The following is a 14,065-nucleotide window of genomic DNA, read 5'->3' on the forward strand; positions in this document are numbered from 1 at the left end:
ACGGTGCATATGCAACTATATGTTATACGTAAACAATCAGTTCTCTATGTCTGGAAGATTCAAACCACTGTTCTCCAGATTACTATTAATAAAACTGCCTTTTTTTAATAGGATGCTCCTTTTCCCTGCAACAGTATATACAGTGGAAACGACTGCATGTGCATTCACACAGTGAAAGTTAACACATTTTCAAGTGGCAATAAAAGTTCTCAAATTTGTGAGCATGTTTAAAATGCATCTGTGTAAAAAGTGGCCCCTTTAATAGTTTGCGATGGGACTTTATAGCGGTGGGATTCTTTATTTTCTGCAGCTGGCATTTTATTCCAGTGTTTTCTAGTGGAATTTTCTCTACTTAAAAATAGTTTGTATACAAACTAAATTTAAGAGTTAAAATTCAGAGGCTGAATTTGCTGTGCATTTGTTCCCATTTCTAATTTAAATAACAGAAGTTTTCAGTCTCATCTCAAAGGAATTGTAATTAAACAAGATAAATTAAAGAAATATTTTAAACGTTTACCAAGATGTGGATTGTTCTAAAAAGGGGTATAATTTAATATCAAAATGTCAATACATTTAGTATATTTTAGACACATTTTTACTCTTGGGAACAATATAGTCAAATACTAAACCAAAATACTTTGGCAGCAAAAGAAAATGTGCAAAATACAATTGTAACCCCACTGTAAAATATAATTATTCTGCTGGTTTACCTCTTTTTAAGTTGTATATCTTAAACAAGGCTAAATACCAAATCCACAGCTGCCCTACATCTGATAAGACATCTGATAAGAAAAAATAAAGATGACTCCGCTGCCTTCCGACTGACTGTTTAGTCAAATTGAAATCTAGTGGCTTGTACAGTCCATGGCACAGAACATGTTTCAAGTATTGGAAAAGGCAAGAATCACCCAGTTCATTTCTCCCGTACTAGTCCTCAAACCCCAGGAAGGCCACATCCATGTCATCAGTTGGCTGAAAAAGCTCCCAGAGTTTGAGCAAGGAGTTGTCTGGAATGTCACTCGGCTTTACGCTTTCGACCACTTTGTCCACTTTGTCCACTTTCCGTCTCTTGCGTTTATAAACTCTCACCCTCCTCTGTATTTTCCGGACCGGAGAGAAGCAGTGTGAAGGAAGACTTTCTTCTCGTCTTTCTGAGAGGTTGTTTCCAGTCATTTTGTCAACCAATGGGTTTCCATCCTGAACAACCTCAGACACTGAGGAATCTGGTTTCTTATCAGACACTTCTTGTTGATTTGTTATGGCGTTAAGACATTTTAAGGAACCTTCAATCTGAACGTTCACATTATGAAAGCAGGAGGTTGAGCTCTTCACGTCTTGAGTTGTTGTTTGCTCCACCTTGTTGAGCTGAGGAACTCTGGAGGCTAAACATTCACCTCTAGAGGGAGCTGTTTCCATCCTGGGCTCAGGAATTTCAGCCTGCCCAGCCTTTTGAGAGAAAGAAGTCAAAGATTTCTGTCTGCACATCCGTTTACGTGCAAGAGATTTGTGCTTGTATCGGTCTGAGTGAGTGTAATAGCTCTTCCTCTCCCTGGGAATCAGAGGAGTGGAACCAGGAACTGATCTGATTGTTAAAGTGTGTGTTGAGTCAGATCCCTCATGCCCATCGACAGTCTGATGCAGCTCTTCTTCTTCTTTAATAATCTCGGCTTCATCAAGATCTCCCTCGAGTCTTTGCACAGTATTCCCACATGGTCCAGGAGCAATCAGAACCGAGGAAACACTGCATTTTGGTCTAACAGGAATCAAAGAAAAGACTTTGTGAGTAGAGTGGAATAAAAGGATAAAAACATTAATTTACAGATATTTCTTTCCTGTGACCATATAATGTTGATTAGTTACCTTTTATTTGTTGTCTTGATGTGGAAGTTGCAGTGCAGAGTTGAAACCAGTTTGTCTACCACCAAGTATTCGTCACTCTTGCAGAAAGCCTTGTGACGTTCACTCTTTAGATGCTGAGTAAAAACAGAAGCATTAGATTAGATGCACTGGTTAGCACTGTTATAGTAACATCAACGGGTTTGTAAAAGACTACATATAGTCTGGAGGTTTTTTTTTGTATTTACTAGGTTGCCATACAACTTACATATCACTCTGTTCTATGTGTTAAAAACTGAGCATCAGCACTTATAAACTAGAACGTAATTATGTGTGCGAGGTTACCAGCTACTGAGTTGTTCATTAAAAATTATTTTATTTCACATGAAGCCAAAATAATGTCAAAACATATCTATTCTTTGACGATTAGGTATTCAATGGAGTGTATCACGGTACAGCACCTGCTGTTAGTTCAGAATGACGTTGCTTAAATTTATGCTACAACTTTTTTTTAACTGATACATTTAATTACGCTGTGACCCAAATGAATATTGTGGTTAGTTCAAATAAATAAGGGGAAATATAACAAAATGAAATAAGAAAGCCTTCTCCATATACGCATTCAAAAGAAAGACAACAAGGTAGTTGTGCTCATGAATGTTCATATTGGCCCTACTTTTTTCAAAGCCCAGCAGTATAAATTATTGTTATGGTATTGCATTGACAGTTTTCACTTTTACATGCAATAACTTACCATTGTGACATTCTCATATTTGAGCATACAGCATTCGCAGTAGCCGGCTCGTTTCTTGTCCTTGTTCTTTTTTCGGCCGTTTGCGAGCTCTTCACTGGCTGAGGCTTTTGCACCTCTGATCCCAGAGGACACAAACAAAACAAAACTAAGGTGAAAATGGTTTAGATGTTATGCATTTTGATTAATTTCATCCATTCAATCTTGATGGGTAGCTCCAGGGGTTCCAACTTAGAATTGTGCGGACAAGCACTGTTCAAACCCACAGTCAATTCTACTCGAAATCCCAAAATATCAAATTATACAGAAATGTGTGGAAACACAGTGTAGTAATTTATGGAAAAAACTATTCCTTTTAAACAGTATGGAAAAGTGTAGTTACTTTATTTTCCACAATGTGTCTTTTTCCACCACATTGTCTGAATTAAAAACAATGCAACACTATTAACAAAGAGCCAACGTTATTAACGGAACTTCAATAAACAACAATACTGTAAAAAATATAGATTACTGAAAAAAACGAGAAAAAAAAAACGTTTGCAATAGATCGTTTTTGTGAACGTGTGACATACTGTCCACATTAAATTAGCTCAAAGCAAAGCAGAGGAGAATCACGAAACCTGCGTGCCGGCTGTTTGTTTCCAGGAAGAACCTTGTCCTCGACACAGAAGGGACTACAGGGAGGAACGGTCTTCAGGTTGAACTCGGGCATGTTTGGCATCGTGAGGTAGATCGGTCGGTAATGTCTTCGAAAGGGAAAATAAACATCTCATAGTCAATAGATGTAAACAACTCAGAGACAGTGCAGTTTCTTTTAGTTTTCTGTCGCTTACCTGCTTGAATCCTCCACCTTGACAAAAGGTTTACCGATTCGCCCCCCTGGAACAAACATCATTCATAGTCAATCTAAAGTTGAGCATGCATTTAAATCAAAAACAAGGACTGGGTAATAACTACATTACCTTTACATTTCTGAAAGCTTTGCTTTGCTGCTGATTCAGCTTTGACCTATGAAGAATAAGCATTTAAAAACACAATTTTACAATGTTAAACAAATATTCTTTAAGATTACAAATCACAAAATGTCATTCAATCATTCCAAAAATTAATTTAAGAATGGAAACCTGTAAACCTACACTTGTTTTGACAGCAGTGGTAGCAGGACACTGGCTGCCGACAATCTTTTTCTTCTTCTTAACATATGCGATTATATCTGAAAGTGACATTATTTTAATTTATACATTCAAATTAAGAATTGGTTGTATCAGTTTGTTACATTATCCACCATTATTGACCGCATACCATCTATGTAGAGGATTTTCACACCCCACTCCAGAGCATTTGACAGGATCTTGTTCATTTTCACCCTCTCCTAAAAGCAAACAAATGTGTAAAAGCACAGAAAAGACACACAGTAGTTACAGTTCTTTACTAAACTCAGTCTTGAGTGAACAAACCTGCTCTTTCACAACTTTCTCCACCAAAGACCTCCCTCTGCTGGGAAACTGAAAGACAAAAAAATTAAATTAAAACAACGATCTAGAAAGGAAATTCACAGACTGGATGTGAAATAGACCCAACAACATGTCGGGACTACAGTGGATAAATGAAAGTGAACTCACTGTGTCTGTTTGGCCCAGAGACTTGCTTTTGACGCTGACCTGGTTTGATCGAGGGTGAGGTGAACTTGGGTCCGAGTCTGCGCTGGGAACAGGAGCGTCCTGCCTTATGCAATGCACATATCTAGCCTCCCTCTTGTTGGATACCAGATATTTAATTTCCTTACTGAAGAACTTTTCAACAGTCTGAGAGACAAACAAGAGAAAACAGGATACAGTTTTTTAAGAAAGCTTTGAGACTTGCAGAGTAACCGCTGTAAAAACGGTATATCATCAGTGATTTACAGTGTTGGGAATCAATCTAAATAAAAAATGTTGTACTAATCGAAATGTGTCCATGACAGAGTATTGAAATCTGGCAAGCACAAAAGCTGACATTAAATATCTTTTGAGTCTGATTTGTAATCTCATTTACTTAAATCAGATATTTGCTATGCCACTAATATTGTAAAATGTCAAACAATACCCAGCCCTTGTATCTTATTGCAATCATCATTAATAGCATCATAATGAATAAAAGATAAATGTTTTAAAATAAACAATAAGGAGGTATATACAAAGTTAAAATTAGTTAAAGGAAACCACACAAGAGCAACTAAAGACAAGATGTAAAATCATTGTTGTTGTGTAATAACAAACAAAAAAGTCAATCTAAATCAAATGCAGGCAAAAGTTGGGTAAATCCTGACAAAGTCAGCAGGGCTGAGAGGGGGTAATATAACACTACTTGTTGTGAATAACTCTGCAACTCCATGGCACAGGAGAGATGACAAAGATTCAAACCTTTCTGACAGACAAAAAATAACATAGGCAAAATGTGCTATGTTTTTTTTTTCTCACCCCTCCCAGGTCTATGATGTCATTCTCCAACATCTCCGCTATCCTGTTTGAGGGCAGATCCAGGTAAAAGACTTTCCCAGCAAAAGGTTTGGCTTGAGCAGAAGAGGACACACATGTTGGCTTCGCTTGGCTCAGCATCGCCTTGTCACCAACGCTCACCCCTTTTCCTACAGAGGAAACCAGGAAGGTCACAGGATGAGGGACAAAGGTGGACTAGTCCCCTGGTTTATATATCAGCTGAAGTGCTTGAATAAGTGGCCACTACTCAATATAATTGCCAATCACATGAAACCATTCATTTTAATTACTGATTGATCATCAATTGAATCGTTAATCCTGTCAAGTATCAAACGTTTAATGGGAGCTGATCAAGGTAACCCTAATAGTTTAACACTACGTGTCAAATTTAGCAAAGGTAAACTAGAAAACACGGAAACGAACTAAATAATAACATTGACGTACTTTGCCATTTGGGTCCTGTGTGTCTCTGGATGCGTTTCGGCTTCATTTGATTATCTTGCATTGAGAACAAATGTGTGTTTGTTTTGAAACAGGAAGTCTTTGTTTGTCCCCTGTATGTAAACAAAGGAAGGGTTATTTACAAATATAACCTAAAAGACCAACAGGGTCAGACAGCTATGCTAATATTACATGAGCAATGTACCTTTACACAATGTGCCTCAAGTTAACTTAGTGTTCCCAGTTTCTAAACGTAATTCTGACTCACCGTCTTCACGTGAACGTCAGTGCTCCGGAGGACTAAAGGACAGCTTGTTTTGCTCAACTTACGTTACAATATTTCGTAAACTGAACTTTATAATAATAATAATAACAAGGATACGTTCGCTACAATAAAGTATGCATTGACAGGATATTTTACACCTGTTTAGAGTCCGTTTACTTGGTCACTGCTTCACAAAAAGGTATATTTCCCGCTTTAAATCCAATGGCGGAGGAAGTCCATGTTGCCATGTTTGACACTTTCCCGTCACGTAACCACTGTCATATTTAAAAGTATTAAGTTACCAACTTAAACTCACATCCATTTTGTAATAATATAGAGTTCAGATTGATTTTCTTAATAAAAAAAAACACGTCCGTCTTTGGTAAATGCTTCTGTCGTCGTTTTTGTTTTTACGGAAACTCTTCATGCCTGGCAACATCAGAATTGAGTAAAACCTCCCTTTGAGTTTGAATGTGATGTTTCCGCATTACTGTAAACAGATTAAAATAGAACATTTTAAGTTAAAAATGTCGAAAATTCTTTTTGGTTTTATAATAACATGTGTAATTATTTTGTATATCATTTATTGCATTTTATGTAACATACAATTCTGAAATGTCCTAGAATATGCTCAGTTGAAACTAATACTGGCCTGTATACGACAATGTCAACATTTAGGCTAGCTAATGTTTTGTCGCGTGCCTGCTGGTTATACGAAGCAGCTAGACGAGGTTACACCCCCTAAACATACACGTGTTCCCGTTTATACCTATAGTATATTAACTGTCGTACTGTCAGGAAGCCTGAAGGTGATGTGCTTCTTACGAGAAGTCTTCGTTGATGCTGAGGCGCGTTAGCAGGTAAGAAGTCAGCTAAAGTAATTAGTTACCAGAGAGCTCTTTTCTCCATGTAATGTTACAACACCTTTTATATCGTCATAACGGACTACGTTTCAGTGACCGCTAATTAGCTACTTTGGCAAAAACGGTTCTTGTTGACATGCTAGCGTGCTTGTGATACATAAGATAAAACCAGTGTATTTGTTTTTGTAAGAATACAGTATGAGTGGTCCAAGTCCTGCTCCTGCTGCCTCGGATGGCATAACTCCACTCCAACAGATGGTGGCGTCCTGCTCCGGAGCGATCCTCACGTCTTTGTTTGGTGAGATACTAGAGACTATGTTTCAGTCATGTATAACCTTTGTATTTTTATTTTTTATTTTGGTTATAAGAAGGAAATGAGAAAGTATTTGCGTTACTACTAATCATTTAGTACATTTCTCATTTTCTTTCTTATAGACAGTCTCTGCTCTTTTCATGTCACTGTTTTATACTCCATTCATTCAGTACGTTACGAAACTGTAATATCTCAGTTGACATTTTATTAGATGTTAAAATTAATAAAATACAGTCTAATACAATACAAAACCGGTTTAGTGATGTTGACTGATGTTAATGGTAGTTTTTGGAGAAGACATGTCCCTAACTGAGCAAACACCTCTCTGAATAGTGCAACAGAATTCAGCAGTACCACAAACTACATCCTCCAAAATAACCACACAGTTGAAGCAACCCCGTTTCATTAAAGCCTTCAGGTGGGATTTATGTATTTATTTTTGCACAATTCAAACAATACAATTAAACAAGCATACCAGAGATGAATGGATATCACAGTGCAGTGATCACTAGCCTTATTTGAAGCCTGCACCTATATAATATTACAATTTTACAAAATTACAAACATAAACTGAAATATGCATAAGACAGACAACAAAAGAAAGAAAAGAAAAGAAAAGTTGTGTGTGTGTGCGTGCGTGTGTGCGTGTGTGTGTGTGTGTGTGTGTGTGTGTGTGTGTGTGTGTGTGCGCGCGCGCATGTGCATGTGTGCATGTGAAAGTAAGCATGGCTTGTGTTTGTTCAAGGATGTTGGATTATACCCCTGCGGTCATTCCTAAGCAATGGTGATAATAGCTAATAGTCCCCATGGGGGAAACAACTATAACTGTAGAGATAACAGCTGAAACAAGAAATACATGAACACTAATACATAAACAACTCTTACAAAATGGCAATTAGACTTTTTTTTAAGGCAATTTTTTCAACATTTTATTGAGGGAACTGTTTTTGTTAAGTGGGAAAAGTCATTCCATACTACATAAAGTACTTGCCCAAACTATATTACATTATGAAAGAAAGATACATTATACTGTAATAAAGAATAAGGAGACAGTTTGCAGAGACAAGATGTCTAACCCTCCTTATGATTCCAATAGATGATGGGTTTTCTGCTTTAAACAAAGGAATAACTTTGGCAATTTTTAAATATTCTGGCACAACACCTGTTTTCAAAGAAAAGGTGAAGATGTGAACAGGTGGCTGCAGTATTGACTGTTTCACCTGTTTGACAAGAAATGCAGAAATGTTGTCATGGCCAACTGAAGATGGTTTGAGATCGTCAATTATATCTGGGGGCATGGAATAAAATCCAGTATATTCCCATGGCAAGCCAGAATATCGTTAGCTAATTCCTGATCAATATTTAAAAGAATTCATCACATTTTTGAGCATTAAGGCTTGTCAAGAGAATTGTCACCATCCAAAAAGACTGAAGGAAACTCTTGGGTAGTCTTTTTTTCTTTGCAGCACCTGATTTATTACTTTCCACGTGTTTTTTAATATCTTTTGAACACTTACGAAATGTTTCACTGAAATATTTACTAATGGTATGGGTATAATTATTTCTACAGGATTTATAAGCACCGTGAGTAAGAGGAGTGGGAATTGAATGATATTTTCTGTACAGTTTATTTGTTTTCTTCAGTAGCTTCAGTAAATGTATTGTGAACCATCATTGAAACTAAGTCTAATAACACTCATAAACTTCTGATATGCCAAATCAGCGTTATTTTTCACATATAAATCAGTAAGGTCAGTAATCAATAAGGGTTGTTGTATTTGACTGCACTAGTTGTATCTACATGGGCATAATAATCTTCAAAATCTTAGACTTAAGGGACAGCTATCAAACAATACATTTTTGCATTTAAAAACTTTGTTGGAAAATTCAACCCAGAAAATAAACAATAAGTGAACATGAATGTGGTGAAAATAATCACGTGAATGTTGTAGGTTTTTTTTCTTTTCAAAGTTGCTGTTGCTGTATCAAACCTTCAGAAAGGGGTCGTGTACTACTTTGCATCAAGTTTAAAATTCATGAAAATATTACTGTGCTGAAATAAAGGAAACTTAAAAGGTTGCCTGGAATGTAGTAAACACCCCAGACATCAGTTTTGCTTCTGATAAAGTTGATGGTAGTGTGAAATACAGCTAAATGGGATTTGTTACAAAGGTCTAAAACACTCCTGCCATGCGGCATTGTACCTCACCTGGCAAACTGTAGGGACAGTGTAAAACACGTACGAGCATTGGTGTATTACAAATGCACAACATTTACATTTTTCAACATGTGTACAGTGTATCTAATTTCATCATGTTACATTTTCCTTTTTTTAGTTACACCATTGGATGTTGTGAAGATCAGACTGCAAGCACAGGAAAATCCCTTTCCCAAAGGTACTATGAATATAAACTGCGTCGGTCTAGTATTGTGTTTAATACAGTAAATAGTGAATGACTACATATATTTTTCCCAATATCTTTCAGGGAAAAGCTTTGTCTACTGCAATGGACTTATGGACCACATATGCGTGTGTGAAAACGGCAACACGAAGGCCTGGTACAAAGCCCCCAGTCACTTCAATGGCACAATGGTAGCCAGTTTACTACCCATCCCACCAATAACTCTTTACCAAAATACCAAATATAAAGGACAGAGGTCAAGGTCAGACAAGTGGCCTAGCTTGTTTGTCTTCCTACATTGACTTCACACTCTGTGTGTCTCTGCAGGACGCCTTCGTCAAGATAGTACGCCATGAAGGAATAAAGGCATTATGGAGCGGTCTACCTCCAACCCTGTAAGTGTGAAGGCTTCTGTGTCTCTTTTTATTCCCTTGTTGCACTTCATCCTTCCTGCTCTCCTCTTAGAGCCCAGCTATATAGAACATGTGGTTGGTCGACAGTCATTTAGCCTGTAGCGAAGTGAAGTTGTACCAATTAGTGGCAAACCACCCAAGGTTTTCTTGAGGGCTGATTACCAAAGATTGATTGATGTTGAATATCATCTTAATGACATTTTCTTTAATGAATCACATTGTTAATTAATTTATCGGTGTTGTTTTGTGGTTGACATTTTCCCAGCTTGGAATAATCTTGATTGAATAATATGTGGTTATTTTCCATATGTGTTATCTGCAGTGTGATGGCGGTCCCTGCTACAGTAATTTACTTCACGTGCTACGACCAGCTGTGTGCAGTGCTGAGGGTCAGGATGGGAGACTGGGCTCAGGAGGCTCCTCTTCTGGCAGGAGCGATCGCAAGAGGTGAGCTGACTGGTGTCGCATCAGGAGAACATTGCTGAATACAGCTCTCTGTCACACAATTGTTAACATAAATTACTGTTGATCGTCTGCAATCAATTATTGTTCAGAGAATAGAACGTGTCCCCTCTTTGTCAAATAGTCGTTTCTGTCTAGTCAACTAAGATTTCATTAGTTGATTTAGTTTTTTTTTTCAGGCTTTTTTTATGCTGAATTACTCATTTCCAAGAACTGTCTGAACGCTTCTCTGGTAAACACAATATGTAAACATCTATGGTAAAACGCAAAGTGCTTTTTAATGTGCTTTTTTCCCCAGTTTTACAGATCTGTTGATTTTAAATAAATCAATCGAAAAGTCGACAGAATCATATGAGTGTCAGTCGACAAAGGATTTATTTGGTCAAGGACAGCCCTAATATCTATATCAACTACTTGGTGAAAAGGTATCTTTTGAGTAATTAGAGTTCCTTTCACAATGGAGTATTTTAATAATGCTGGTGGTTTCATTTTCAAATACATTTTCTAGAGAGCAACCACCCATACTTTCTGCCCTAATACACTATATTTCACATCGACACAGCTGGATAGTAATTAAAAAAGAGATACACTCTTCTCTTCAATTAAAATGCTCCACCAACGTCTTCAATGGTATGATTTTTTTTCAATCCAGCAGCAAGTGAAGATGTGTCTTTTTCTCTCTGCTGTGTGTGTGTGTGTGTGTGTGTGTGTGTGTGTGTGTGTGTGTGTGTGTGTGTGTGTCAGTGGGTTCATCGACAATGATCAGCCCTCTGGAGCTGATCCGCACGAAGCTGCAGTCCCAGAAGCAGTCTTACAGGGAGCTGACTGACTGCATCCGCGCTGCAGTGCAGTCAGAAGGCTGGCTGTCTCTGTGGAGAGGTTTGGGGCCCACACTCCTCCGAGACGTTCCCTTTTCAGCCATGTACTGGTACAACTATGAGAAGAGCAAGAGCTGGCTGTGTGAACGATATAACACCAAAGAACCCACGTTAGCAGTTGCCTTCATATCTGGAGCGGTGTCTGGCTCTGTAAGTGCATCCGCCCCTCGTCTTCTCTCAAACTGCTCAGCATTCAGCCTTTCAGCCAGTAGAAACAGAACTCTGCACAAAATATCATAATTAATAAGTAAACATATTGTGATTGTATGATTTCTACATATTTCCATTTCTTTCAGATCGCGTCCACTGTAACGTTACCTTTTGATGTCGTGAAAACGAGAAGGCAGCTGGAGCTGGGAGAGTTACAAGCAAAGAACTGTAATTATGGCATTATTCTTTCTTGTTAAATTAATTCATAAATGCCTCTGAAGATTACAAATGTCATCAAAATGTCAGTGAATTCCCAACCAGGGCCACGTTTTACTCTAAATGGTACTTCTGCAGTTGTCAGGGCGTGCATTGAATTAAATTAAATATATTTAGTATAGCCTTTACAATCTGTACACATACCTCACATCGGTGCAGGAAAAACTCCCACAAAAAATCTTTTAACGGGAGAAAAAAGGAAGACAGAAGTGCAATAGATGTGATGTGTACAGAATGAGCAACATAACATAATTAGAACACATTCAATGCATATGACAGAGATTCATTGTCCATGAAAGGATTGTTGAGCTTGTGCTGCCTAAAATTGTGGCTGCATTTTTAGTCTTGGGTTAAAATACGTCAACATCGTGAAGCCCTAATGAAGATCTGGTTTACGTGGCACTGTCATACAGCGTGGAATAAGAAAAACTGTAATTGAAGGGATTAAATGAGTTCAAATCAACACACATCTGACAGGGCTGTGGAGCTTTGTCCGGACAGAAAGGTTGTCCTGACACTTCATCCGACGCGGTCCGTTTTTGAATGGATGTAATGTGTCCTTTGATGTTTACTGTTGTCTTCGTCTCATCAGTGTCCTACCAGGTCTCCTCCTCCACCTTCAGCGTGATGAGCAGGATCGTGGCGCAGGGCGGCTTTGGCGGACTGTTTGCAGGTAGATACTGTTGTGATATTTTCTGAGTCAGTATATTAGACCAACATGGCATGTAATCACTCTTATCGGTTGTCTCTCTGCTAGGTTTCCTCCCAAGGTTGATCAGAGTGGTCCCGGCCTGCGCCGTTATGATCAGCACTTATGAATTTGGCAAAGCCTTTTTCCGCAAACACAACCAGGAGAGGCTACGCGGGCCACTGCAGACCAGGAACACCTGATGGTTTGCTTCAGTCATTTCTCTCCAAACCAAACACAAGTACTGATAGACTATACCTGGAGGGAAAAGGGTAATGTTGCCAAATTAAATACACAAGCTAAAATTGACTTAGAAAATTTATTTCTACGAGATTTATATGAAATTACTTTTATTAATATTTATCATTTGATATTCTATGATTTCATCTTTACTGCTACAAATCCTGTGTGCACAACTGAAAAGAAATAATGTTTTGTCTCAGTGTTCAAATCCCATGCTTTCTGTTGCATTTAATTAACAGCCAGCGGATGGCAGCTACGGTTTTGTTAATAAGTGATTCTTCAGGTCCCGAATGTGTCTGTCTCTCTGGGATCATGGACAATAGAGATGTAACATTTATTTTATCAAGTCAGTGTATCCTCCCCCGACACCGATGGAGGATCTGGATGTTTTGGAACTTCCATGCCGATACCCCTGTTCCCTGTGAATATGTGTGTGACAGAGAGACGAAGCCACGAGTGTTTTTCAGTTTGACTGAAACGTGAACCTTTCGAAAATGTGACTTATTCAACATACATACCTACTCTTTGGAAATTATTTGTATTCATTGACTTCATACAAGCATTCTCACCACACTTGTTCATTGTGGACAAGAAACTCAAAGGTCACGAGGAAATTCTCACTGTTTTGGGTTAAGCGCAGTTTATTCAAAATGTCGAATAAAAAGGCAAACAAATCCAATAAAACATCTGCTCCGCATCTGTGCGAAGTCATGATTCAGTGTTGAGGTACACGGCTAGTCACCAATAATAATAAAGATTTTACTGATATCACGCAAAGCTGTTGTTTCTTATTCTCAAAAACTCTGTTGCAAGATTTTCTTTACTGGGTCGTAACCCAGGTCATAGTTCTGTGTTTTAGGAATGATCTTTGTGGTAACTAGCCATTAAAATACTGCATTTCAATAATGAATGTGACTAATAACAGGATTCTGTGTCTGATAAAGCTGAACTTTTAAGTAAACCTAGCAATAAAGTGTGAATAATAATCGTGGGGATTAATACCTGAGAACAAAACATATGACACTGCATTATGCACGACATTGACAACATAACCCTGACCTTGACACCTTACACAAAATGTGACAGCATTATGTAAAACATTTGATGACATAATATGACAAAAGTGAAAGTGCGTTAATACAAAATTAATCAGATTACTAGATTTAAAAAAAAAAAAGTTATATCAATGCAGTGGCAGAACATAATAAAAGACGAATAATAGAAGATGATTCATAGTGACAGGAGACTGATCGAGGCCATCAGTATTTTGTGTTTTCTCAGAACTCTGAACTGATCTACAGTCAGCATTGTGAGCATGCTAAGATCTCCTGGGAAACCTTAGTTCAGCTGACTTTTTACTCTAATTTATTTCCTAAAATCTTCCATAGATAAAAAAAAGTCAAAATAATGTAAACACATTGATGAAGTAACAGAAGGAGATCCTCTATAAAGAGTCAAAGGTTGTTTCGTCTGAACGGTACATTAATCTGACATTATTCAGTCTGATGGAGCTGCTTTTGAGTTTTAATACAATTCAAAGTACATGCTACACCTGATTCTCAACTTGTAAACCTGACTTCCATCTGTTAAAGCTCTGGGCTCCATAT

At 37.8% G+C, this 14,065-nt stretch overlaps 2 protein-coding genes across 2 annotated transcripts; one reads left to right on the forward strand and one right to left on the reverse strand.

Moving 5' to 3' along the window:
- Positions 1 to 912: 912 nt before the first annotated feature.
- Positions 913 to 5,843, reverse strand: dbf4 (DBF4-CDC7 kinase regulatory subunit). Its single transcript, XM_079227305.1, has 13 exons — positions 5,774 to 5,843; positions 5,509 to 5,618; positions 5,047 to 5,213; positions 4,210 to 4,392; positions 4,045 to 4,092; positions 3,890 to 3,959; positions 3,724 to 3,800; positions 3,550 to 3,595; positions 3,421 to 3,466; positions 3,208 to 3,333; positions 2,591 to 2,705; positions 1,861 to 1,973; positions 913 to 1,753 (listed from the first exon to the last, which is right to left on the reverse strand). Exons 2-13 carry the CDS (start codon positions 5,567 to 5,569, stop codon positions 928 to 930), a joined length of 1,878 nt encoding a protein of 625 aa, XP_079083431.1. The 5' UTR covers positions 5,570 to 5,618; positions 5,774 to 5,843; the 3' UTR covers positions 913 to 927.
- A 988-nt stretch (positions 5,844 to 6,831) lies between these two features.
- slc25a40 (solute carrier family 25 member 40) lies at positions 6,832 to 14,002 on the forward strand (the record flags this gene model as incomplete). Its single annotated transcript, XM_079227057.1, has 9 exons — positions 6,832 to 6,931; positions 9,283 to 9,342; positions 9,433 to 9,539; positions 9,676 to 9,743; positions 10,084 to 10,208; positions 10,968 to 11,251; positions 11,398 to 11,479; positions 12,120 to 12,200; positions 12,285 to 14,002. 9 exons carry the CDS (start codon positions 6,832 to 6,834, stop codon positions 12,416 to 12,418), a joined length of 1,041 nt encoding a protein of 346 aa, XP_079083183.1. The 3' UTR covers positions 12,419 to 14,002.
- Between the last annotated feature and the right edge of the window lie 63 nt (positions 14,003 to 14,065).

Source organism: Taurulus bubalis (assembly GCF_910589615.1).
Source record: "Taurulus bubalis genome assembly, chromosome: 12".
In the NCBI taxonomy this organism is placed as follows: domain Eukaryota; kingdom Metazoa; phylum Chordata; class Actinopteri; order Perciformes; family Cottidae; genus Taurulus; species Taurulus bubalis.

Bases quoted from the DNA above. Each gene is read 5' to 3' on its own strand.
- dbf4 (XM_079227305.1), bottom strand. From the start codon at position 5,569: ATGCAAGATAATCAAATGAAGCCGAAACGCATCCAGAGACACACAGGA. The intron at 4,393-5,046 runs GTGAGAAAAAAA...TTTGTCTCTCAG, and splicing joins ACATCATAGACCTGGGAGGG to ACTGTTGAAAAGTTCTTCAG. The intron at 2,706-3,207 runs GTTTCGTGATTC...CTCTGGGATCAG, and splicing joins AACAAACAGCCGGCACGCAG to AGGTGCAAAAGCCTCAGCCA.